Below are 22,647 nucleotides of genomic sequence, written 5' to 3'. Positions count from 1 at the left end.
TTTTATAAAAAGTGTTGAAATGATAAAATAAAACTGTTTACTAATTAAAAACTAGTTAAATGTCTGTTAAAAAAACGAATGTTGAAATGCTAACTTACTGCTTAAAATGTATTCTGGTCTATCCGCAAAGACTTTAAATCTGCGACCACCCTCAAGAAAAGTGAGTTCGTAGGAAAAATCGTCTTCACTGTCTGGTTCATCCCAAGTAATTGTAACAGAATCAGGTTGTATTTGTGCATCAAAGTTAGTAGGTAATTCTATTTCTATACAAAAATAAAAAGGGGTTTTTACATTTAAAAGGGTGCCGGGGAAAGATTTAATGTATCATAATATTAAATTTGACTACATTAAACAAAACAACTTAAAAAAATTAAAATCAAGCCTTTTAAGATAACCAACCAAACTCTATATCTAAATAAATATTTTTAACTTTACACAGTGCATCTTGAAATTAGGTATATTATTAAAGATATATTCTTACTTGTCCTAAATTCTTCAGTTGCTGGACTGCTTTCCAGCAGATTTATATTTGAAGTGACTTCTACTTGATAATGCGTGTCGGGTTCAAGATCTTATAACAAAAAAAGAATTATAAAACAAATGTTTTTTAATGAGATACGTTTTATTCCACAGTTGAACAACAATAATAAATGCACAACAGCCTAATGTTATATATTAAAAAGAGCAAACGTTTTTACCAGTAAGCCTGACTGATAGAGGTGATCTGGCATCAACTACATGTCTTATTACTTCTTCAGGTCTTGAAGATGGATATAGTGAAACTTGGTAATGTGTTATTGGATATAACGTTGGTGCTTCCCAAGTAATGTCAGCCTCTGTTACACCAACGTTGGTGACTGAAATTTCGTAGGGAGCTGGTACAACTGTAAGAAAACCAAAAAAATTTACTGACTATACACAAAAAAAATACTTGCAGTATAATATTGCCCATATACAAACATAGAAGTAATTATTTAATCAAGTCAAAAAAAACCTGTTGAAAATGTGTTTTCGCCAAACGAATACTCAGAATTTTCACTTTCCGGTGCAACCTCAATAACGTAATCGGTTCCAGGTTCCAAACCAGTTATACGTTGAGATGTAACTCCTGGTTCGGTGACAAGCGTTACGTAGTCTCTTGTACCATCTGTTGGTTTATAGCGAACCTACACACATATAACAACACTTTAATATTTAAGAAAAATACAAGATAGTGGAAAGAGAATGTGAGTTTTGTTTTCCAAATTACCACATATCCACCATCAAACTCATCAACCGGTTCCCACGTGACCAAATACCCGTTACTGCCCTCTTCTGGTTCGTGATTAACTTCTATTCCTTGCGGAGATCCGTAGATCACTGAATCTGCAAATAAATCACCCAAATATAAATAAACAGGTTGTTTAACATGTTATATAGCCTATAGGGTAAGTTGATGTACCACATATTGGGTATATCAACAAAATCGCACCGTCATCTGTCGTTACAGTGAGTATAGTTTCCATGCTTAGATCGTTGTCGACTTTGGTTTGAACTGTGATCACGTACAATGTGTCAGGTTCCAGTTCTTGTAATTCGACGGCGTTCTCTTGCACAACACCTGCTCGTTCTTCTCCACCCAACTCAGGTACATAACGAACATAATATTCTATAACACAGTATATGTCAAGCAGCTAGACTATGATATGTTATATAGTTATTTAGCAAAGCGCATGCATATACGATTTACCTAAAATCTGTTTTATGAACATTCAAATAGCATTAATACTTCCATTTACTGCTCAGATAAAACTTAAATTAAGTATCTTTAGAAGTAAAAAATGGTACCTAAATGGGGCTGGCCATCAATATTAACATAATCCCATTCTACAACAACAAATTGTGGACCAGCCTCGGCTACGTGAAGGTTTTGAGGCTGAGGTGGTTTCGTCTAAAAATAATAAACACCGTTAAAAATATGTTAATTGTGGGAAACTTTGGTTGTGTAAAAACTTGTAAATTTTATAATCACATTACATTTAAATTACCCGATAATATTTATTTTAATTTTAGCACTTATAAAGATTAGATTTTGTTTTACCCTTGGACGTATAACTACAGGTGGACTCTTAGCTAAGGTATCTGGATTGACTGCAACCACATAAACCACATATTCAGTTGTTGGCAGAAGATTTGACACAGCTACCTCGCTCGTATCGGAAGGTATTCGCTCATCAAAGACCGGCTAAAATTAATAAATTCAAGCAATTTTTTTAAATGACTAAAATTTTTTAAATTTGGTATGCCAAGTACTAGTTTAAAAATTGCAAACCGTGTTGTTTTGATCTGTAACTCGAACCAGATGTTCTCTCTGGTGATCTGGTTCCCATGAAATAACCATACTGTTCGGCATTCTTTCATAGGCAACCACGTTTTCTGGTTGAGCAATTTCTTTAAAAAACAATTATGATCATGCAGTTTTACTAATGAGCAATAAAATATCTAAATAGCTAATAGGACGTTAACTGTAATATGTATATATAACATATTATCATAGAAAATGGCGTCCATTATACTAAATATTTTAAAGTGTTAAACATACCAACTGGAGTCAAAGTCATTTGCGAATCAGTTATTGGATGACTTCTTCGTCTTTGAAAGATGGAAGAAACTTTAACGATGTAGTTGGTCCCAGGTTCGAGATCAACCAAAGACACGGTCGTCTCGTCCTGAACGTTTTCACGTTTAAAATCGGTCGTTCCTTCTCTGCCATATTCTACCAAGTATTCTGAAACATTAGAAAACAATTAAAAACATGCAAAATTTATTTTTGTAATATAACTTTAAAAGTCGCTTTTAAGATAGCAACTTTTCAAATTGTTATTAAAATATTACAAAAAAGTGTCGTTATTAAAATATTACAAAAAAAGAAGTTTCTTTACCCATATTTACCCTATCCACCCTCAAATTTTATATGTGTTATAAATATTATTGTGATCTAATCTGTAATCTAATCATTAACATTCCAATAAAGTAACGTTTTTACCTGTTACTTGAGAGTTGGGTTGATCCCAATCGACGTCAAACGATTCATGAGTAATATCACTGAAATACAATCGGCCAGGAGCGGGTAGTCGGGTCGTTTCAGTTTTCTCAACCGGTTCCAACTCCATGTGGTTGCTAAGTGACGTCACAGAGACTGTATATGACGTGCCAGGTTGAAGTGATTGTATAGTCTAAAGTAGAACAGTAAAGAATAAAAAAAAAATTCAAGAATTAAAATTAAAAAAAAATAAAATATCTAAAAATGTAAATTACATATAAAAAAGATTAATACAAATGACATAAAAATTTTTCTAGTAATTTTTTTTAAATAAAATTTAAGTTACCACATCTGTGTTGTCTGGTGTTACATCCATAGCAACAGGTTCGTTGTTGGAGTCTTGCTCAACCACACTTACTTTATAGCCAGTGAGTAGTGGGTTTTCAGGCTCTTCTGGTGTCCATTTAACATCAAATGATGAATCAGTAACATTGGTGATAACTACACTTTCCGGTTTGTTAGAACCTTAAAATAAAATCGTATTTCTTATTAATGTTTTTTTTTTAATTTTTTTAGAACGTATAGGTTTCGTAGTTTCTTTTAACTAGCTGTGCTAATAAAGCGTGGTTATAAGGGCCAGGCTTAAAGCTATGTACTATGACAGCATTGCCTATCTTACCTGATACCTTTAAAACTGTAACCAAATTCATTAAAAGGCGAACAACTACAGTCTTAACTTTAGGTTAAAATATCTTTTTAAGTGTACAACTTGTCGGTTACATAAAGTTTATCCAGTTTAAATTAAAATAGGCATGTAGTCAATTACTTGGCGATATTTTGTTGACAGTTAATTTACCTGTGTAGAAATTAGCAGTCACTGGAATACTTCGTTTATTATCCCTAATAGATTGAACAAAGAGGCGATATTGTGTGTTCGGTTTTAAACCTGTCAAAGAAGCAAACGAGTTTCGAAGATTGACGCTCATCACATATTTATTCCCTTCATCCTCACGCAGAGTAATTCTACAAATATTAACTGTATAAATACGAAGTTATTTTTAATACAATTTAAATAATAAAATATATAACTTGTTTTGCAATATGATGTAAATCGACAGTTTTTTGCATTTAAAATCAAAAACCAGAAGCGTGGTGTAATGGTAAGAACACTGGCTACACCTCATAGGGTCGCGAGTTAAATCCCCCATGCTCTTATGCTGTGACGCCCTTAAGTAAGGCCGTATAAACCGTATAAACTTCTGCTGAACCAGCACTTAATCAGCAGCATAATTATCGGGTAATTATAATCTATAATATTGCAAACTGCCACAGGCAACTCGAGACTGGGTCAGGGTAACAGTTGTTACTTTATGTTAAGGTCACGCATTCCACCTTCCCACATCGAAGATAAAGATATATACAAAAAAAAATTTAATTCAAAAACATATAACTTATTTTGCAACATAGTGTACATTGTTAACCCTTTGCATTTAAAACAAAAACTTTTACAAAAATTTATTGTGAAGACAAGTTTACCCGTATAATGAAACATCCAGATCGGGTGAGGGTTGCCATCTTGCTCTTGCCGAGTTATCAGTTACTTCATTAAATATGATATTAGAAGGAGGATTTGGGGCAGTATCGGGAGAGGTTCCTGGAGTTGGTTCAACTCCTCTTGGTAAAGTTGTAAAATGTTGCACAGCCGAAATGCCAGGCTCCTGATAGCGCCTAAGTACATAAAAACATAATCGTATGTTTTAGTATGGTATTTTGTATTTATAGGTTGTTTTTGTGTAGAAGTAAGTTTTACCTACTTAAAATATATAAAATTTACAGGATTTCTACAGCCATTAAAACATTATTTGATGTATTTGATTAATATAAGCATTGTTTTATATACACCTTAACAGTCCTTAATTTATTTACTTCAACATTGCTCAATATATTTGTTAAAACAAAGATTGGTATATTTAACTTAACAGACCTTAAGTTACCCACTTCGACATTGCATGTAATAATTATTGAAACAGTGGCTATTTTTGGCTTAAAATTTTAGACTGGACACGAATAACTAACTTGGTTGAGTTGTCGATGTATGTAGGAAATACGTTTACTTCGTATAAGGTTGAGGGTTGTAGGTTAGAAAGAATAAAAGAATTATCTGATTTTGAAAGCGGAACCTCTGTAAATTCACGATCTTCATTTACAGGTCTGTAAACAAACAAAATATTATAACATTTCATTAGTTTTAAATAAAATTTTACAATTTTTTTTATCTTCAATGCTATTTTAGAAAAAAGTTTCTTTTTTTTAATTTGTTTACTTGTATTGAATAACAAATCCGTTGATTGGAGCGTCGGGGCTTTCCCACGTTATTGTTGCGTCATCAGGAGACACGTGGGAAACTTCAAGATTTTTCGGCTTGTCAGCTTTCGTCACAAAGTCACTTTGCCCCACCTAAAAATTAGATTATACTTTATCCAATTTAAAAGTAAAAAAATGCATGCAAAGTTTAGTTAATCTAATTATGCAATATTTTGAATTAAAATGTGATTGTTTTTTTTAATCAAATTTACAATTATTTTTTATTACTTTTTTGATTAATTTTAAGTAAAATACTAAAACGACACTTACTAGTTGTGTTTCATCGGCATTAGTTACAATAACCGTATAATCGTGACCCGGAGATAAGTTATTCAAAGGATAAGAAGATGAACTGACTGGAAGATTAATTGGTTCTCCAACAATTCCATCAGTTTTATCTTGAATTTTTATCACCCAACCTAACAAAAAAAAATTGTTTAGTTAATGTATATAAGTATCCAAAGGCACAAACGTATTTAAAACTATTCTAAAAAAAAAATTAAAATAAAAACTTAAAAATATGCTTCGATTTTGCAATACTGTTAATTTGTTTTACATGTTTAGACCAACTTAATATAATATTAAAAAATTTACCTTCCGGTGAAACGACTTTAGTGTTGTCAAATCGAATCTCAGCAGTATTGTCTGTAACATCATGAAACGTAACTGGAGTCCCTTCAATTGGTGCTAAAATATCAAAAATTCAACTTTATCCACAAAAAAGTAGCTAGTAGTTTAGCTTTGTATATTTAGTATAAAGAGATCAACAAAAAAAAATCTTAAAAAAGAGTACCGTTTTTGAAGTAATTACCTAACAATAACAGTTTTTTTTGAATATGTTACTTACTGAAATCCCTGGTATGAATTGTAAGTGTAGCTGGTGTGCTTTCAATTGTTCTACCAAGCGCGGTAACGGAAATCGTAAAAGTGTTACCCGATCCACTTGTTGGGATGATGAAGCTTTCTTTTTCAGGAGAAAGTAGAATTTCTCTTGTTGGGCCATCATCCTAAATTTTACAAATAATTTTTTATTCTAGCTCTTTTTTATTTGAAAAAAATTGCAAATCGAAATTTTAATACTGTCATTCATAAGTTTAATTCGAATATATTACCTTTTCGTATTCAAATCTAGTTCCAGTCCTCGGACCCTCAGGATTGTCCCAGTTAACTACAATCTGGTTGTCCATCGGCGTTGCTCTAACACGGCCAGGAGAATTAAGCTTAATTAAAAAAAATATTTTAAAAGCGTCATTAGTTTGTAAAAGGTCCTCACTGCAACTTTAATTGTTATACCAAGAAAAAAATTAACACAGTCCTGGTGCCCTATAATTAGTTACTTGGCACCACCGCACGAGGTCTTACGTTTATAGATAAAAAAAATATAAATCTTAAAGTAAATAAATTACCAGCGTCATAAACGTTTCTGTATCTGGTTCAGATTGCTCCCCATTTCTCATTGCATAAATTTTCACCTGGTATTCAGTTCCTGGAACAAGATCTGTCAACTGTACTATTGATGCATTACCGCTCATTGTTTTTACCTAAAAATGGATTAATACAAATCATGATACAATTTACTGATAACAACTGGCAGAGAGTTTAACTGTTTAAAATATAAAAAAAAAAGTTTTGCATTCTAACCTCTGGGGCGTCGTGACGATTAAAAGTTGACTTGTACTCGACAACATAGCCATCAACATCATCTGACTCATCTGCTGGTGTCCATCTAATTGTCGCTTTCTTGTTACCCCTTCGCACAACAGACATGCCCTTAGGTCCAGTCAAAGGTTGTGGCGCATCCAGTTCAGGTTCGTATTCTGGAGTTGGCTCAAATTTAGGAGTACGAGTCGAAGCACGTCTTGGAATCACCGTAATTGTTGTAGCTGAAGTAGATGTTGCAGGTGTTGTAGCTGTCGTTTCTACAGTAGATGATGAAGTAGTTGTTGTAGTTGTTACAGCAGCTGTTTCTGTTGTTCTACGTACTGGAGCTGATTCTCTTGTGTCAGCTGTATATGTCGTTAGCTCAGGAAGCTATTTACATTGATTGTTTATTAGTTAACATCATATTAATAGCGCCAGTTTATTTAAAACCACGTTTAGCACTTCATCTTATAATGATTACAATGATTACAATGACATACTAAACACAAATAAAGTTATACGATATATTAAAACTGTTTTGTAAAGTTGTAAAGCTATACCGTTGTAAAAGTTGTAGTAATTTGGTCAGAAGATTCTCCGACATTTCCAATTGATTCAAGAATCACCTCGTAATTTGTGTTAGGATGTAACCTTGACAAGGTTGTATAGGGAGTATCCACAGAAATATAGCGCTGCTGTGTGAATAAATATAAAACGACTTATTTAACAGATACGCACAAAAATTAGAAATATAGCAACTGGTGACTTAATTAGCCCTACCCGATATTGCGAACCCGCAAAAGCAGTGTCTCGAAATTGAATAAAAAAGCGCCACACAGCGGCAGTGTTATCTGGAGCAGTCCACTGTAGTGTCACATCATTTACCCCCAAACTTGTAACGTGCAAATTTTTTGGAGTAATGTCATCAGATGTTGCTTCCGGCGTTGTGGTCCTGGTAATCCTATGTGTTGTTGTTGTTTCCTCCGAAGTTGTTTCCACTGGAGTTTCATCTTCATCTGGCAACTTAAAAATTCACGAATTTAAAATCGGGATATGTGAATATATGCATTAAGTCTGATTAAAAAAAAACAGTTATTAATCAAGTTTTGAATATTTATGTATTATAAGATAAAAATTAACAATTCATTATAGAAAAATTTCAAATTTAAGTGTAAATTATCAGAACAAATCCCCTACCCTTTCGGTAACAAAGTAAGTGACGATCGGTACAGAGTTAAGATCAGATTTAACTGACTGAACTTCAAGTTTGTATCTTGTTAATGGTTCTAAGTAATCCAACGTTATATCAGGATTAGAGTCATCAGTTGAAAATGACTAAAATAATTTTAAAAAAATTGTTAAAACTTCCATATTTTGCTCATAATGAGAATAATTTAATCAAGTTAATAAAAAAACCTAATAACAATAGAAAAAAGTAAGCGTAAAATAAAATACGTATCTTCATCACAATAATTTAGATAGTATCTTTTAATAAAAAGGAGGAAAAACACATTTTTTTATAACAAACCGTTGGCAGAGTATCGTCCCCGTCTGTTGGAGTAAATTCAACTTCAAAGTTGTCAACGTCATTATTTCCAACTTCAACACGGAAAACAACTTGGTGTGGTGACCGGGAAAGTAAAGTTATACCATTTGGTCGCGTAGGTGGAGTAGGAATAGGCTAAAACGTATTGTTTGTTACAACATCTATCCATATTAATTTGATACCGCTTTTAAAGTAACCACCATAATACTAGGAGTAATAAGTTGTTTAATACATTAAACCATTTAAAGTTGATGTTTTTTATACAAATATTAACTTATTTTTGTTATTTATTTATATACATTCATTCAATACAAAAAATAATGGGCTAACTACATTATTTAAAAAGCGCATAAATATACTGCATGACAACATTTTAAACTTAGATTTATAACTTTACGTTATTATTATGTGTTTTATTACTAAACCAATCCATTAAAAGCTTTTATGTAAAACTTGCTCTTTTAGAATTCATCAAGTATTAAAAATATAATTAAATTCTTACTTCATCTTCAGTCCAGAAAGTTTGAGTGACTGGGTTCGAAGTTTCGGGTCCGTATACAGAATGAACTTCAACTTCATATTGCTGACCAGGAATTAGGTTGTCCAGGGTAATCTCGTTGTCGGGTTGAACTATCTCCGTAAACTAAAGATAATTTAGACTACAATAACCAAACAAATACATTATAAAAAACCTGTTTACCAAAAAAACTACGCTTTACTAAGATCTAATAAACTATAGCATAAAGTCTTACATCTTCTTCGCCGATTGGTCGATACCGAATGACGTAATTATCCACGTGATCAGTCGGGCCCTCAACCACAAAAGTTATTTCATCTGGGGTTGTATTTTCGAGCACTATTCCGCTGGGTCGAGACGCAGGCGACTGCGTTAAAGTTTTAAAACTATCTTATTATTAAAGAACACAACAAGTATTGTGATTCAATTATTTATCGACATCTTTATTTTTGTACAATAAAATTAAAAGATATGCCCTAAAAATACATGTTTGACCCTTTTGCTTTAAAACACTCATTTACCAAAGTCTGTGTCGTTGCAATAATAGGTGAAGAATGACCACCAGGACCAACAGCCCTTACAGAGAATCTATAATTTGTTTCTGGTATTAACGACGGAATTGTAGCACTTTGTTGAAGCCCTGGTGTTTGTACCGTCTAAAACCATGAAAAGTTGGTAATTTTTTTCGGACACTAATTTAAAATGAGCATAATGTATTATAAAGATTTTTCTGAAATTTACCGCTAAATGTTTTTAAAACTTACTTTAGAAATGGTGTCGCCATCAGCTTGATATTGTATAGTGTAATAATCCACATTAGATGGATTCCCGTACCACTCTAACCTTACCGAGTCAGACCTTGGTGAAACTTGAACAAAATTAACAGGAGGATTTGGTGGGTTGGTCTCCTGCAAAACCGAAATTACAAACATTTTTTTTAACATAAACATACCAGTTGGTTACAGCAACTAACTGTTTTAAAATTTATATGTTGACACACGTAACGGCTTACAAGTAAAAAAAGATGGCAAATAGTATTGACTTACACTAAAACCGGGTAATTTTCTTCGACTTTTATTATCTAACATAGAAAACATTTAACTTACCCTTGGTGTAGTAATTGGTTGAGAATATGATGGAGAACGTATGCCAGCAGTATCTACAGCTCTAATCCTAAAATCATATTCCGTATCCGGTTCCAAATATACTGTAACAACTTCGCGTGGTCGAGTTTCAGAAATCTTATCGTAAAAATAAAGAAGAATTATTATCATAAAATAACATCATATATCAAATAAAAAAATGATAAAATAGCAACGTATAAATAACTTGTTTTTATTTGTATTCTAATACCCACCCTTCTAGGTTCGTTGACGTTTCGTGGTTTAAATTCAATGAGATAATAATTTACTCGACGAGATGGGCCCTCGACTTCGAAGGATACTTCTCTTGGTTGAAGATCTGTTATTCTAATACCGGTTGGTGCTGGGGGTGGTGTCTTAAATTTAACAAATTTTAAATTACAAATTTTAAAGTATTTCGTTTTTTTAAACAGTTTTATGTAAATTCAACCAGAGAACAAGTCATACCAAAGATAACTTCACACTGGACAAGCCAACCTAAAAAATATATTTCTTATTTTTTTAACATAAATAAAAGAGGCTTAAATTGTTTTTAGGCTGGTTGTTCAGAGATGAGTTACTTATAGGATAAATTAAAGTTTTTGAAAAAGTAAGCCTTGTTTGTAATAAGGAATAGAGGTAATACACATACCCTGGGTGTTGTCATTTTTGCGTTTAATGGAGATGATTCCGCTACTCCGTTCACCGCAGTAATTACCATGTTGTATTTGGTGTTTGGTAAAAAGTCCGTAATGACCACATCACTGTTTGGTCCTGAGGTGTCGACCGTCTAAATTCAATTAGCGCAAAAATAATAATTTAAAAAAACGGTTTCCAAATATTAACTAGTATTTAGCCTACCCAATTTAAGTAAATAAACTTGTTGGACCAAAAACAATAAAAGAAATTTGATAAAACAAAATAGAAAAAATGAAATAAAAAAGAAATACATGAAAACATATTAAAGCACATGTCTAAATTAATAATATACACGTATTGCTTTTTAAATTATTATTATTATTATTATTATTAATTTTTAAAGAGTCGAATACTTTTTCTGGCACGTTGTTGATATTATTACTTGGAACATATCGAACGCGGTAAATTTGAACTTTATCACGAGGTCCATCTATCCCCAAAACAATTTGTCCTCCTTCTGAACTGACAACCCGAACTCCTGTAGGTGAATCAGGTTCACCCTAAGTAATACAAAAACATTTAATCTTGGCAATGTTTATAGCTAAATACGACGTAAACAAAACTTGTGAATCGAAAATTTGTAGGTTAGGTAAAATCATAAAACTATTTTGCAACAAGTTTTTTTTAGCTATATTGTTATAGAACTAAAAGACCTTAAACCAAGTATATTTTTTTGCATTAACTACTACATTCCATTGCCTAATTTCAAAATTAAAATTATTTAAAAAAATTATTCGTCAATATAAAAATTAAAATTATTTGTCAATATATTTTTTGTACCGATGAAAGAATTGTAAATTCAAAAGGTGTTGCTGTAGACATCCCGTTATGGTTTCTTGCAGCTACCGATCCTTCGTATGTTTTACCTGGTCTCAAACCTCGAAATAAAAACGAGCCAGCATTTCCACGTGGGTTAAATTCGGAATAGGTTTTTTTAGTGGATCCCCTCTATAAGTTTAACATCAACTTATTTACATTATTTTCAAAATTAGTAAACATTTGATTTAAGAAAAAGGTTTAAAAAATACGATTTTTGTACTGCCTTTTAAAATAATCCCAAGTTTTATTTTAAAACACCTTAAAATTTTTTGGCTAAATACATTATAAAAAAAGAAATTTTTCAAAAAAAACCTACTCGTCGAATTTTTATATGGAAAGTATCCGTTCTAGGGGAAGGCTCCACTCTCCATGACAAAATATAACTGGTATTTTCTGACCCATCACTTGGAGATGTGATCACAGGCTATAACCAAACATATTAACGTCAAATTTATTTTTAATAACTAAGTACTAGTTTCGTTAATTAAAACAGACTTGAAGAAAATAATGTAATTAATACAAATTGTTGTTTAAAATTTTGTAAACGAAAGTCCGTGATTCAATATCATTTTAACAACTTGTTCATTGGTTATGCTTACAGGGTAAGGAACTCCTATATCAATTCTAGTTTGCCCAGAACCAAAGCCACTTGGATAAACAACTTCACACAAGTATGTGCCGTCGTCAGATGACTTCAAGTCTTCAATAACGAGTTGTGTTGAAGCAGTGGTTTGGAGCCTGTCCCTTAAATCACCAGCGGTAATGGGAATGGTAACCTAAACGAAAGAACCAGCATTATAAATTAAAAATTATAATTGAAAAAATATCAGTTATTAAATTTAGAGATTTCTGTAATTTTTTTTGAAAGACCTTTTCTAAAAAGTTTTTATTTCTCAAGTTACCTGATTGCCTTCGGGTGCAGATGTATTAAAGCTTAAAATCTCCGTTTTCTCTGGTGTCATTTTGTACCACGTGACCATAGGGTTTCCCGGAGTGTTTACATCATACCTACAAATCATGTGTGCTACATCCGAACCATCGACTTGACGAACCCTATTTGAGGTTTGAACTAAAATACTACCGACTGGGTCTAAATAAAATAAATAAAAAAGTGATACATTTTTTTAACTTCAATAAGTCATTATTTGCTAATAATAGTTTGCCGTGTCTCGCATAAAAAATATTTATTTAACATACTTGTTGTAACAACCCCTCTAACTGGAGCACTTTGGGAATCATCACGCACGGCCGAAACTGTAAACAAATACGGGGTCCCGGGTTCAAGTCCATACACGGGTAGCTGAAGTCTATTTGTTTCTTCCTCATTTGGAAGCTCATTACTTCCCTGCGGTTTGTATGTTACTCTAAAAATAAAAAAATGTTTTAAAACCTTTATTTAAGTATAAATCGAAATAAATCATTCGTTTATATTAGGGTAAAAAACTAACAGAAAGTGGTCAATCGGTTCAGTGTAGTAAGGAACATCCCAGACGACACGTAGCGAAGTTTTTTGCTTGTCATAGAATCTTACTGACAGTGGAGATCTCGGTGCTATTATTGGAGCTGGTTCGGGTGCCTGTGTGGTGACCGGAATAGGTACCGGATCATTTTCGGGCGTGACTTCAGGTTGGTCGTTCGTTGAAACAATGACTGAGACTGGATCACCTCTTTGCTCACCTCTATAACGTATACATATGGTAAAATACAAAACAATTATTTTCTAACAAATATTTCTAACATAAACCCAGAATAATGGATAGGGACTAAGAGCTAGTATTAATTAGCAGTTTGTGAAGGCTATTTGTATGCCAACAACTATATATTTTTACTTACACTAAAGGAATGATGGTAATACGGTAGGTAGTGGAAGGATGAAGTCCTGACAATTCTACTCTTGTGTTATAAACAACTCGTTCTCCATCATCACCGTTTTCACCGTATATGTCCCTAAGAGGACATAAGTTTAACTACACATTTTGATTACCTCAATTACCAGCAAAAAAATATTAAAAATGTATTAAATGTATTAAACATAAAAAAGAAAGTATAAGTGCTAAACAGTTTGCAAAATAGGCATTTGTGTTGGTGCATTATTTTTCGTTCTAAAAAATGCTAACTACGATATATTTAAATTTCTAAGTAACTACCTATATTGAATCAAGTATCCTGTTGCGGTACCACTAGGTTCTTCTTCCCAAGTTAAATACAAAGTGTTGTCAGACGACTCCAACAATCTTGGCTTAGCTGGGATCGAAACTGAGCCAGGTGATGGAACAATAGGCCTAGCACTCTGTAAATCGTTTATTTTATAATGAATATAAATATAACTTTAGCTTATTTTTGTAATATTAGTGGTTTGATATCGTACTAAATGATCTTGTAAACGCAATTTGCACTAAGTCCACTTAATAAATGTCTTAAAATGTTTAAAATAAAACATCTTTTAAACCTATTTTACTTACAAGTGATATTCTAGTGCGGTGAGTTACTGGGTGGGTTGGGTCATTAGGAAAAGTAACAATACATTCATATGTTCCTACATCACTGCTTAATAACGGTTCAATCTTGAGATTTTCAGAGTCTAACATTTCCATTCTGCCATGTAAGTTTCCAGCAGAAGTTTCCTGTGGCATTGAATTTTTAACAATCAAAATTAATTTTAAAGAAAAAAGTTGACCAAATTAGAATAAAAGTGTAAAACTAGAATGTTAATTAAAAATACCTGATGACCAGACGCCAGTTCTCCATGATAAACATATATGGGCGTGCTTGGCGGATTCTGATGTACTTTAAACCACCTAACTGTCAGTCTAAGGTGACCAGAATTATGAGGACAACTCAATACTAACGAAGAACCAACTGTACCACGTGCTACTCCACTTTGTGGTTGTGGTACTGGGTCTGTAAAAAAAAAGCAAACGTTAGTTTTAAGATTAAATATAGCAGTATGCAAATGTTTTTCATACTTGATATTGAACATGTAAATACTCTAATGCTAAAATAAGATGTTCATCAAAGGAAAATATGCATTTATTTTAAGATTGAAATAATACCTCCATCCTCACAGTCCGCTCCTTGTAATTTACAAACACAGTTTTGGTAAACTAATCCAGATGGACTTGTCTGTGTCCAAGTCTGGTCGACTGTATATGTTCTTCCCTCAGCAATACAAACTCAAAATTGAATATTAATTTTTTATTTTGAAATAATGTATATCATCTCTCAATTGTTACAAACTTTAGATTTATAAGTTAATGAACAGCCACGTCACACTAAAAAATCTTTTTTAACCTATTTGTTAATTTTTAACCTATTAGTTTACAAATCTGTAAATTTGGTTTTACTTATTGGGTCGCAGCTCCATCTTCCACCGTTAACAGCTTTGAAACAAGTGCAATTTTGCATATAGCCAGCTTGATTTCGTTTGTAGAATTTCTCGTTTGCACCATACCAAACATTGTTCACTCTACAAACTTCATCAACTAAAATAAAAACGTTATTTATATTTTTAAATATTTCTAAAGGTTAATTGGTAGTCATTCGCAAACAAGTAAAAAATAATATTAATGTTATAACAATATGTTTATATCTATTAAAAACACTATCAAAATTCCTTTAAAATAACTCAAATTATTGTTGTTAAAAAAAATAAAAACGTAACATAGATTAGAAGTTACAAAAATTCTTGTTAATTTAAAACATATTTTTAAAATTTTTTTTAACAAAATGTATTTACTAGTAGTAGTAGTTGCAACCGCTGGTTCTCCTTGGTGGTTATCAACAACTGCGTAAACTTTAACTATGTATTCGACTCCACCCTGTAGGTAGGTAGCAGTGTACGAGGTTCTGGTTGTGGTTCGTTCTATTGGAGCCCGTATATTTTCTTCACTTAGAGGCTGATAGGTTAACCTAAAGTTAAATTGAGTTAAAAATTGTTCTTTATTTAGAGTGCAATTTGTAGGTGTAGTTTAAACCTTTTATGACTTTAAAGGTTGGAATTGTAATACAAACTGGTAACTGACGTACTTGTATCTAATGTTAGGTTGTTGAACAGGGTTCCAACTGACTCTAAACGAATTCCGGGTCTCGCTATTTAGAACAAGACCCTGTGGAGTTTCAGGAGACCAATCGGAACCAGGAGTTGTGACTGTTACAGTCGATGGAACGCCACGACGACTATTGCTGTATAAGAAAAAAGGTTGCCACAAGTTTAAATAATTTTTTTTGTTGATTCTTTTTAATTTTGTATAACTATCATGTTTGTATATTTATTTAAATACATAAAGTATTATTTTTAAATAAATTAATTGAACAAAACACTTAAATAATTTATTTAAGAAAATTTACCTTATTGGAGTTACTGATATATCATACGCCTGGTTTGGTCGCAAGTAATTTAAAGTAAAAGTAGGAAAATTAACTGTTTCTATTGTACGCGGAGTGTTAGGAAGACCATCCAAAGCCCTAATAAAAAAAAACTTAGTTAAAATCTTTTTTTAATATATTTTTAAGTATCTTTTTACATCTATACTTTTATTTATGTTAACTTAAAACAACTAAAACCAGTTTTAATTTTTTTTATGTATATATCTTTATCCTCGATGTTGAAAAGTCTAATTGCCCAGTAATTAGACTGCTAATTAAGTGCTGGCTCAGCAGGAGTTTATACCGTTTAAAGCGCCTTACTCAAGGGCGCTACAGCATGAGAGCAGTGAGAATTGAACGAACGACCTCATAGTGGTGTAGCAAGTGTCTTACCACTACACCACGCTGCCGATCCCACCTTAAATGCTTTCAAGTCACCAAGATCTTTTGTTTCATCAACAAGTTAAAATTCATATTTAAAGGTAATGTTTTACTTGTAAGATACTTCATAATAATTAACTGGTTCTTCTGGAACGTTCCATGTTAGTCTAACTGAGTGCGGGGTAGCAAAATCAATGTTAGGCGCTCCTGAAATTTCAATTGGTCTGTGCTCAGTGTCAACAGTTGTTGAAGCAACCTGTATAATAAAAGAAAGTAAGCTACAACTTTTAAAAATAAACTTTTTATTAAAGTAGGAAAGTCGACTTTATGACAAAGGTTAAGTTTTTTCTTTATTAACTATAGGTCGCAAGATGTTTAATTTTTTTATTCTACTGGCAAATTTAAAAAATGTACTTGAATTCTAGCATCGTCAAGTAAGGCAAAGAGCTTAATTCGATATCTATTTCCTGGTTGGAGTTCTTCTATTGTGTAAGAATTTGCAGATGAAGAAAGAGGAATGGTGTGTATTTCATTTGTTATAGCATCTTCATATGTGATCAACCAAGCTTAAAATAAAATAAATGCAAAAGATGATGATATTGATAACTAAGAATCGTGATACAACGCTAAGTTTACGTTCAAGATAAATTTGTACACTTTTAGTTAAAAAGACATACAGAACACCGATTCTTAAAATGTATGTTATACAAACATAGGTATTTCATAGCACAGATTACTTTACTAATTAAAAAATAACATATGTAAAAAAATATTAGCATTTACAAGTTGGATATGTCTGCGCGTCACTGAAAGGATTAGAAATCCAATTGAGGGTTATTTGGTTTTCTGTCGGAATGTGAACAAGTGGTTGGGCTTCAGAAGGGGTCGTTTGACCAGATTGACCGAACACCGGGGTATTACCTTTATCAAAACAAAAAAGAATTTATTATTTTATTTTTAACTTTTTTAAAAAGCAGTAAAAAGCTAAATGTTTTCTTAGCTGAATGTAAAAGTTTATGAATATTAAACGTTAAAAAAAAATTGTAGTTATTTTGTTTATGTTATATACTAAACATGTTGAATTTGTTTGAACTTACTAATTGACATATCAGGTAATGTAAGTGTAAATGTAGCGGGTTGTGAGTCTACACCGTCGGTGACAGCATATACCCATATAGTATATTCACGTCCAGGTACTAATCTTGATGTAATAAAACTTTTGGCGTTTGCTCCGAGATTTGCTCTGTAAATTCTTCTTCCCTGTTATATAAGCATAATTACATTCAAATCAAAATTAATAGTTTAAATAGAATTTAACATACGTTGGGCAATTTTACTAAAGTAGTAAGGATAACCTGCAATTACAACATAGGTTTCTAAGTTTGATCCTTGCTACCTATATACCGTAGCATCTTTAATAAACGACTCCCTTTGCCGATAATATAACACAACTGATATAATTCGGCAATAATATCCAAAACTAGATAATGCAACTCAAGACTGAGTCTCAAGTCAGACCAATTACAGTTTTAAACTAGGTTGTACGTCAAACTTACTTACATTAACTTTTAACAAGTTTAAAATATTCTAGTAAAAAAATAAAAAGTGTATCAGCATAGTTGATTATCCATTATTAGATTAGCTTAATTTTTAAAATAAAGTAAAGTTTTTTCTAAGTTAAACTTACGTCTTTGTATCTTATTTTTATGTTGTCAAAATCTGTCTCTGGATTTTCCCATAGCAACTTAACTTGTCGAATTGTCGGGTAGTATTCGTAGTGAATATTATAAGGGCCAGGTGCTAAAGACGGTATAGACTCCTAAAAAAGAAGATCTTTAACATAAAATGATTTCTTAAAAATGTAGTTACTTAGTATTTTTAAAAAAATATGTTTAAACTTTTAATGTAACGTGCACATAAACAAACAAACAAAAAACTTTTTATGAACGATATACTATTACTTAGAGTGAAATAAAAAGCATAACAACAAACCAATGAAGTTTCTGCTTGAACGTAGCGACCGCCTTGGCCAGGATAGGAAACGTCGCATTCAAAAGTGCCAGCATCACCATATTTCATATCTTGTATTTCCAAGAAGCGTGAACTTGGCAACGAAAGTCTGCCTTGATACAAACGAGTGCCTGCGGGTGCCTAAAATTGGAAAAAAAATAAAACAATGGATTTTGCACATTTTAAATGAAAATTCAAAATCTATGAATTGGTCTAATTATTTTAGAATCAAACTCAATTAAATTCCATGACAAAATAAGGTGTATTATAAATTTTTGTAACCTATATTATTAAAAAAATTTTAAAATTATACCCTACCCAACTAAATTATGTAAAATAAATGTTATTATTTTGTTTACGTCTACATTTACGTTAAGCTTTAAAATATAGCCGCAACTGACCTTTATCCAGTGTTTAAAAAACAATTCAAACAACAACTTACCACTACTCCAGTTCCCCTGCTTGCATCAAATGTGCCTAAGAGTTGTCTGGCATTTGTCTCTATCACCAACTTGTACCACTTGACATCAGGTTGTCCCGCTACAGAATCATCATACCGACACTCAAGTCTGGCTGTCTCTCCGATTTGATTGAAAACCCGGGAATATGAAGTACTTCCCGAATTTGTTGAAGATTGTTCTTTAAAATGGGTAAATAGTGATTGTTTATGCTTTTTTAAGCGAGTAATAAAACTACTACACGGGAAAGGGTAAATAATTTTGCAAGTTTGTTGATTGAAAATTGTTTCACTTTGATAAAACTGCCCTAAAATAAGTAGCGCATTTAATTCTTCTTTATCGGCACAATAAAGCGACATATCGCAAACCAATACAGTATTTAAACAAGGCTAACACGTAAAACTATTTTAATAGGTACTATAACTATATGGTTTAAATAATTTATTTTAAGTTGAATTTAACACCTTATTTTAGCGACTGCCTTTCAAATTTGAAATGGATAACAACAGATACAAAATACATTCTTTGTTTTAAGTTTTAATTAATTACTGATATTTGAATTTAAATCATTTAAAATTTACCTTCGCAATAACCATATCGTTGATCGGTTTGGTAATTGTTAGTAGTTGCACACCAGGGCCTTCTTCGACCCGAAGTAGTAGCACACTCATAATAAACAACCCCGTCGTAAGTAAACGGAAAATGACAAATGGCCCCGTTTGAAGTTCCATCGTAAGTAACCACGTATTGATGGTAGATAAATATTTCTATAACAGAAAAAATGAAGATTTTAATTAACGAAAAACTGGGGGTCATCAATAACTTAATTATTTTTTAATTGGTATACAGTAATTCGAAAATACCAAATCAGATTATGATTAAAATTAAAATTTTAATATTTGCTAACTTTTTGTTGAATATTTTAATGTATATCGAATTGTAAGTGAGGTTTTAAACAGTCGTAGTACCTTGCAACGTTGTTAGACACCTTGCTGTGCCGCCGAAATTATTTGTAAAACAATATGACGTCACTCCGTCACGTGACCGGCAAGTCGAATACAAACGACCATCTTCTTCAAAGGGAAACTGGCAGTCTTGTCTGGTGTCGGTAAGAACTAAAAACAAGAAAATAAGTAATTTGGTTTTGGTTGTTGTAGTTTGTACTAATAAGCAAAAACTTGTCAGTCTTGTACGTTTTATGATGATGCGACAGGAACATAGCGATACATATAGTAAAACATGATGTTTAGTAAACACTTGAAGCATCACCAAAACCATCGAATAGACGTTTAACTTAAAACTATGTAACCAGAACCCGACTTTACCAAAAATAAGCCATTTTCTATTAACGCCTTTTACTCAAACCATCTTCTATAAAAATGACCTTTAATATCCGAATATTTACTCTGTAAAATGAATATAAAAACACGTGCGGGTATCTACATTTAGGCAAACGTCAGTACTACCTGAACAATCGGCGGCATAATTATTGTTGCAAACGCACAAGGAGTAATATCCGCCAGCTTGTCGGACTATAAAGCTTTCTCCTATTCTGTGAACTGCGCTCCTGCATTGAATATCTGCTGTATCGGTCGTTACACTAGATTGGTAGTGCTGTTAAAAGTTATAAAAACAAGTTAACATCACAACATTAAAATCGGATTGCAAAAAGTACGCACAATAAATTAATTATATTTATACTTACAATAACTCAAACTGATAAATTGCTGTCGGTTAAGGGTTATAAGGCGTTTACGGATCATTTATTTGCTTATACTATTGCAGTTTTGTAATACAGATTATGTCAAGCGAAAAAATGAGCTAGACATATTGCATAATTTTGATGGCTCTAACTTTATAAGTTAAAGGTTAAATTTTAATACTGTATCACCGACAAAAATTACACGAATTAAAATTATTCCAAAATCTAGGTTGTTTAAAACTTAAACAAATTTTTAAATATACCGTTGTCCTTTGTGTGCTCGAACTACAATAAAGATAACCAGTTGTATTGCAAGAGCAATCCATCATCACCCCATTAACGTTCATTCTCCAATTATGACCAAGCGGGTACGTTTGTCCCTCGTACACGCACGAGCCTTAACAATTTAAGTAAGTTAATCCAAAAATTAAAAAAAATTAATTTCGATTTGTTTTTTTTAAACATTAAAAAAATGTGATAGAAAGTACCTGGAGTAATTTGCCTTTGGTTATAGTTATTGTTTGGTATATTGTAACTTGGGTTGTAAGTGTCCGTGCGCCGTCGAAAAGGTATAGTACATCTTACCCTAATTACTGAATCCTCGAATGAACAAGTACAAGTAGCTTGATCTCTTTCCCTTGTAAACGTTGAGCCTGGTTTATACTCATTTCCATTATCTCTGCATCTTGGTTCCGAAGTCCCATAACCTTTTAATAAAACATTAAGTTAAACATACAAGCATACATGTATATAAAACGTAATTTCGCGTTTTTAATGCAAGTAAATGATAAAAACCAATATCTAATGTACATAGCGATTTTTTTATTTTATTAACTTTATAATTTTTACCTTGTTGGTAATATGGGCCAAATGACATGGGCATTGCGCTGCTTGTGGCCGTCAATACAGCAATACATGCTGCAAGGGTGGTCAACTTCATATCGAAAAGTTAACGTTCCCAACACAGCAGAAAGTAAACCTAAAGTCGTTGTTACCTGACTTTTATTAATAGTATGCTGTTTAAAAAGTCTAAAAATTCAAGGATTAAATAATTATTTAAATCTATATTGAATATTGCACAATGTAGTTTTCGTAAATATATTACAAGCTAAACTCTATCTTTACGATGCCAAGCCTTTCTTAACATTTCGACATTACTTTTTTAGAAGTATCTTGCTCTAAAAACACGTGTTTTAACTTTTGCCCGAATGCGATTATGTATCACTCGAATGCAAAACAAGGAAATTTTGTAGCTCGATTTGTTGTTGAGTAGCACGGCGGTTCAGTGCCTGCCTAAGAACCCGGAACGAAAGCGCCGAGACAGACGCGCAGTTTGCGACGAAAAGATGCCGACCTTGCGCTTTTTATCGCTTCAAACGGAAAAACTGCATCACTGGTTATACAACGTTTGCCAACTGGTCTGAATTACCGGAAACTCCATACACACACATACAAAGTTGCTTTGAAATTTATTCAATTAAATCCCCCTCATTTAATGACGTGATTAAACTGCTGATGATGCAAATTGCATCATAGACAAATGTGGCCAAAAATGAAAGAAACTCGCGAAATAACATCCGTTGTTTTTGTATTAAATAAACGCAGTTCAACGTATTTGGTCTGGAATAAGTTTGTTATTAATAAAAACAACTTGATAAAATACTTGACATACCCAATTAGGTGAAAAATTTCAAAATGCAAAAATAAATTAACCGGCATGCTTTTTAGTAGATGTCTCAATTAGTAACTTCTACATTATTTTTATATAAAGTAATGGTAACGTTTCTATACACCAAAACCTATTTTTCTTCTTTGGTTACGTAAGATGTTATTTGCTTGCGTGTTGTTAAATTAAATGTTATTTGTAACATATGTTTTTAAAGCTTTCAAACTTGTTTTTAAACTTCGTATTTAGGTCGTGCGCACATAGCCCTTTAATGTCTCAGACTACTGTTTTTTTATCTGCGCACGAACCGATATTTAAAAGTTACCAGTAACCAAC

At 32.3% G+C, this 22,647-nt stretch overlaps 1 protein-coding gene across 4 annotated transcripts in view; it reads right to left on the bottom strand.

Moving 5' to 3' along the window:
* LOC145741197 (tenascin-X-like) overlaps positions 1-21,670 on the bottom strand; it is a 31,960-nt gene extending 10,290 nt beyond the window's left edge. For 3 of the 4 annotated variants that reach the window (XR_014280926.1, XR_014280925.1, XM_082558741.1), the window contains exons 1-62: positions 21,495-21,670; positions 21,134-21,352; positions 20,909-21,042; positions 20,410-20,557; positions 19,912-20,058; positions 19,525-19,710; positions 18,928-19,124; positions 18,468-18,626; positions 18,163-18,294; positions 17,573-17,735; positions 17,259-17,396; positions 16,890-17,041; positions 16,589-16,731; positions 16,077-16,193; positions 15,756-15,911; positions 15,466-15,638; positions 15,074-15,211; positions 14,783-14,902; positions 14,452-14,630; positions 14,192-14,353; positions 13,877-14,019; positions 13,563-13,676; positions 13,178-13,408; positions 12,927-13,093; positions 12,632-12,819; positions 12,329-12,505; positions 12,046-12,153; positions 11,691-11,858; positions 11,264-11,410; positions 10,864-11,001; positions 10,448-10,588; positions 10,197-10,331; positions 9,855-9,998; positions 9,612-9,746; positions 9,326-9,457; positions 9,076-9,216; positions 8,556-8,708; positions 8,225-8,362; positions 7,808-8,050; positions 7,588-7,722; positions 7,028-7,417; positions 6,793-6,927; positions 6,499-6,606; positions 6,234-6,393; positions 5,981-6,073; positions 5,657-5,805; positions 5,346-5,479; positions 5,099-5,233; positions 4,559-4,750; positions 3,879-4,045; positions 3,369-3,547; positions 3,026-3,215; positions 2,582-2,767; positions 2,312-2,430; positions 2,081-2,224; positions 1,828-1,930; positions 1,472-1,648; positions 1,250-1,365; positions 995-1,166; positions 699-884; positions 482-571; positions 99-263 (exon numbers count right to left, since the gene is read on the bottom strand). Coding sequence is in view for 1 of the 4 variants with exons in the window: in XM_082558741.1 (XP_082414867.1) it covers positions 99-263; positions 482-571; positions 699-884; positions 995-1,166; positions 1,250-1,365; positions 1,472-1,648; positions 1,828-1,930; positions 2,081-2,224; positions 2,312-2,430; positions 2,582-2,767; positions 3,026-3,215; positions 3,369-3,547; positions 3,879-4,045; positions 4,559-4,750; positions 5,099-5,233; positions 5,346-5,479; positions 5,657-5,805; positions 5,981-6,073; positions 6,234-6,393; positions 6,499-6,606; positions 6,793-6,927; positions 7,028-7,417; positions 7,588-7,722; positions 7,808-8,050; positions 8,225-8,362; positions 8,556-8,708; positions 9,076-9,216; positions 9,326-9,457; positions 9,612-9,746; positions 9,855-9,998; positions 10,197-10,331; positions 10,448-10,588; positions 10,864-11,001; positions 11,264-11,410; positions 11,691-11,858; positions 12,046-12,153; positions 12,329-12,505; positions 12,632-12,819; positions 12,927-13,093; positions 13,178-13,408; positions 13,563-13,676; positions 13,877-14,019; positions 14,192-14,353; positions 14,452-14,630; positions 14,783-14,902; positions 15,074-15,211; positions 15,466-15,638; positions 15,756-15,911; positions 16,077-16,193; positions 16,589-16,731; positions 16,890-17,041; positions 17,259-17,396; positions 17,573-17,735; positions 18,163-18,294; positions 18,468-18,626; positions 18,928-19,124; positions 19,525-19,710; positions 19,912-20,058; positions 20,410-20,557; positions 20,909-21,042; positions 21,134-21,352; positions 21,495-21,585 (9,622 nt within the window). In the remaining 3 variants the exon portion in view is untranslated. The remainder of the gene's footprint in view (positions 1-98; positions 264-481; positions 572-698; positions 885-994; positions 1,167-1,249; positions 1,366-1,471; positions 1,649-1,827; positions 1,931-2,080; positions 2,225-2,311; positions 2,431-2,581; positions 2,768-3,025; positions 3,216-3,368; positions 3,548-3,878; positions 4,046-4,558; positions 4,751-5,098; positions 5,234-5,345; positions 5,480-5,656; positions 5,806-5,980; positions 6,074-6,233; positions 6,394-6,498; positions 6,607-6,792; positions 6,928-7,027; positions 7,418-7,587; positions 7,723-7,807; positions 8,051-8,224; positions 8,363-8,555; positions 8,709-9,075; positions 9,217-9,325; positions 9,458-9,611; positions 9,747-9,854; positions 9,999-10,196; positions 10,332-10,447; positions 10,589-10,863; positions 11,002-11,263; positions 11,411-11,690; positions 11,859-12,045; positions 12,154-12,328; positions 12,506-12,631; positions 12,820-12,926; positions 13,094-13,177; positions 13,409-13,562; positions 13,677-13,876; positions 14,020-14,191; positions 14,354-14,451; positions 14,631-14,782; positions 14,903-15,073; positions 15,212-15,465; positions 15,639-15,755; positions 15,912-16,076; positions 16,194-16,588; positions 16,732-16,889; positions 17,042-17,258; positions 17,397-17,572; positions 17,736-18,162; positions 18,295-18,467; positions 18,627-18,927; positions 19,125-19,524; positions 19,711-19,911; positions 20,059-20,409; positions 20,558-20,908; positions 21,043-21,133; positions 21,353-21,494) is intronic. The other variant, XR_014280927.1, reaches the window with a different exon arrangement.
* Positions 21,671-22,647: the final 977 nt, after the last annotated feature.

This window comes from Corella eumyota, chromosome 2 (assembly GCF_963082875.1).
Source record: "Corella eumyota chromosome 2, kaCorEumy4.1, whole genome shotgun sequence".
NCBI classification, from domain to species: domain Eukaryota; kingdom Metazoa; phylum Chordata; class Ascidiacea; order Phlebobranchia; family Corellidae; genus Corella; species Corella eumyota.
This window is presented reverse-complemented; position numbering and strand designations above follow the sequence as displayed.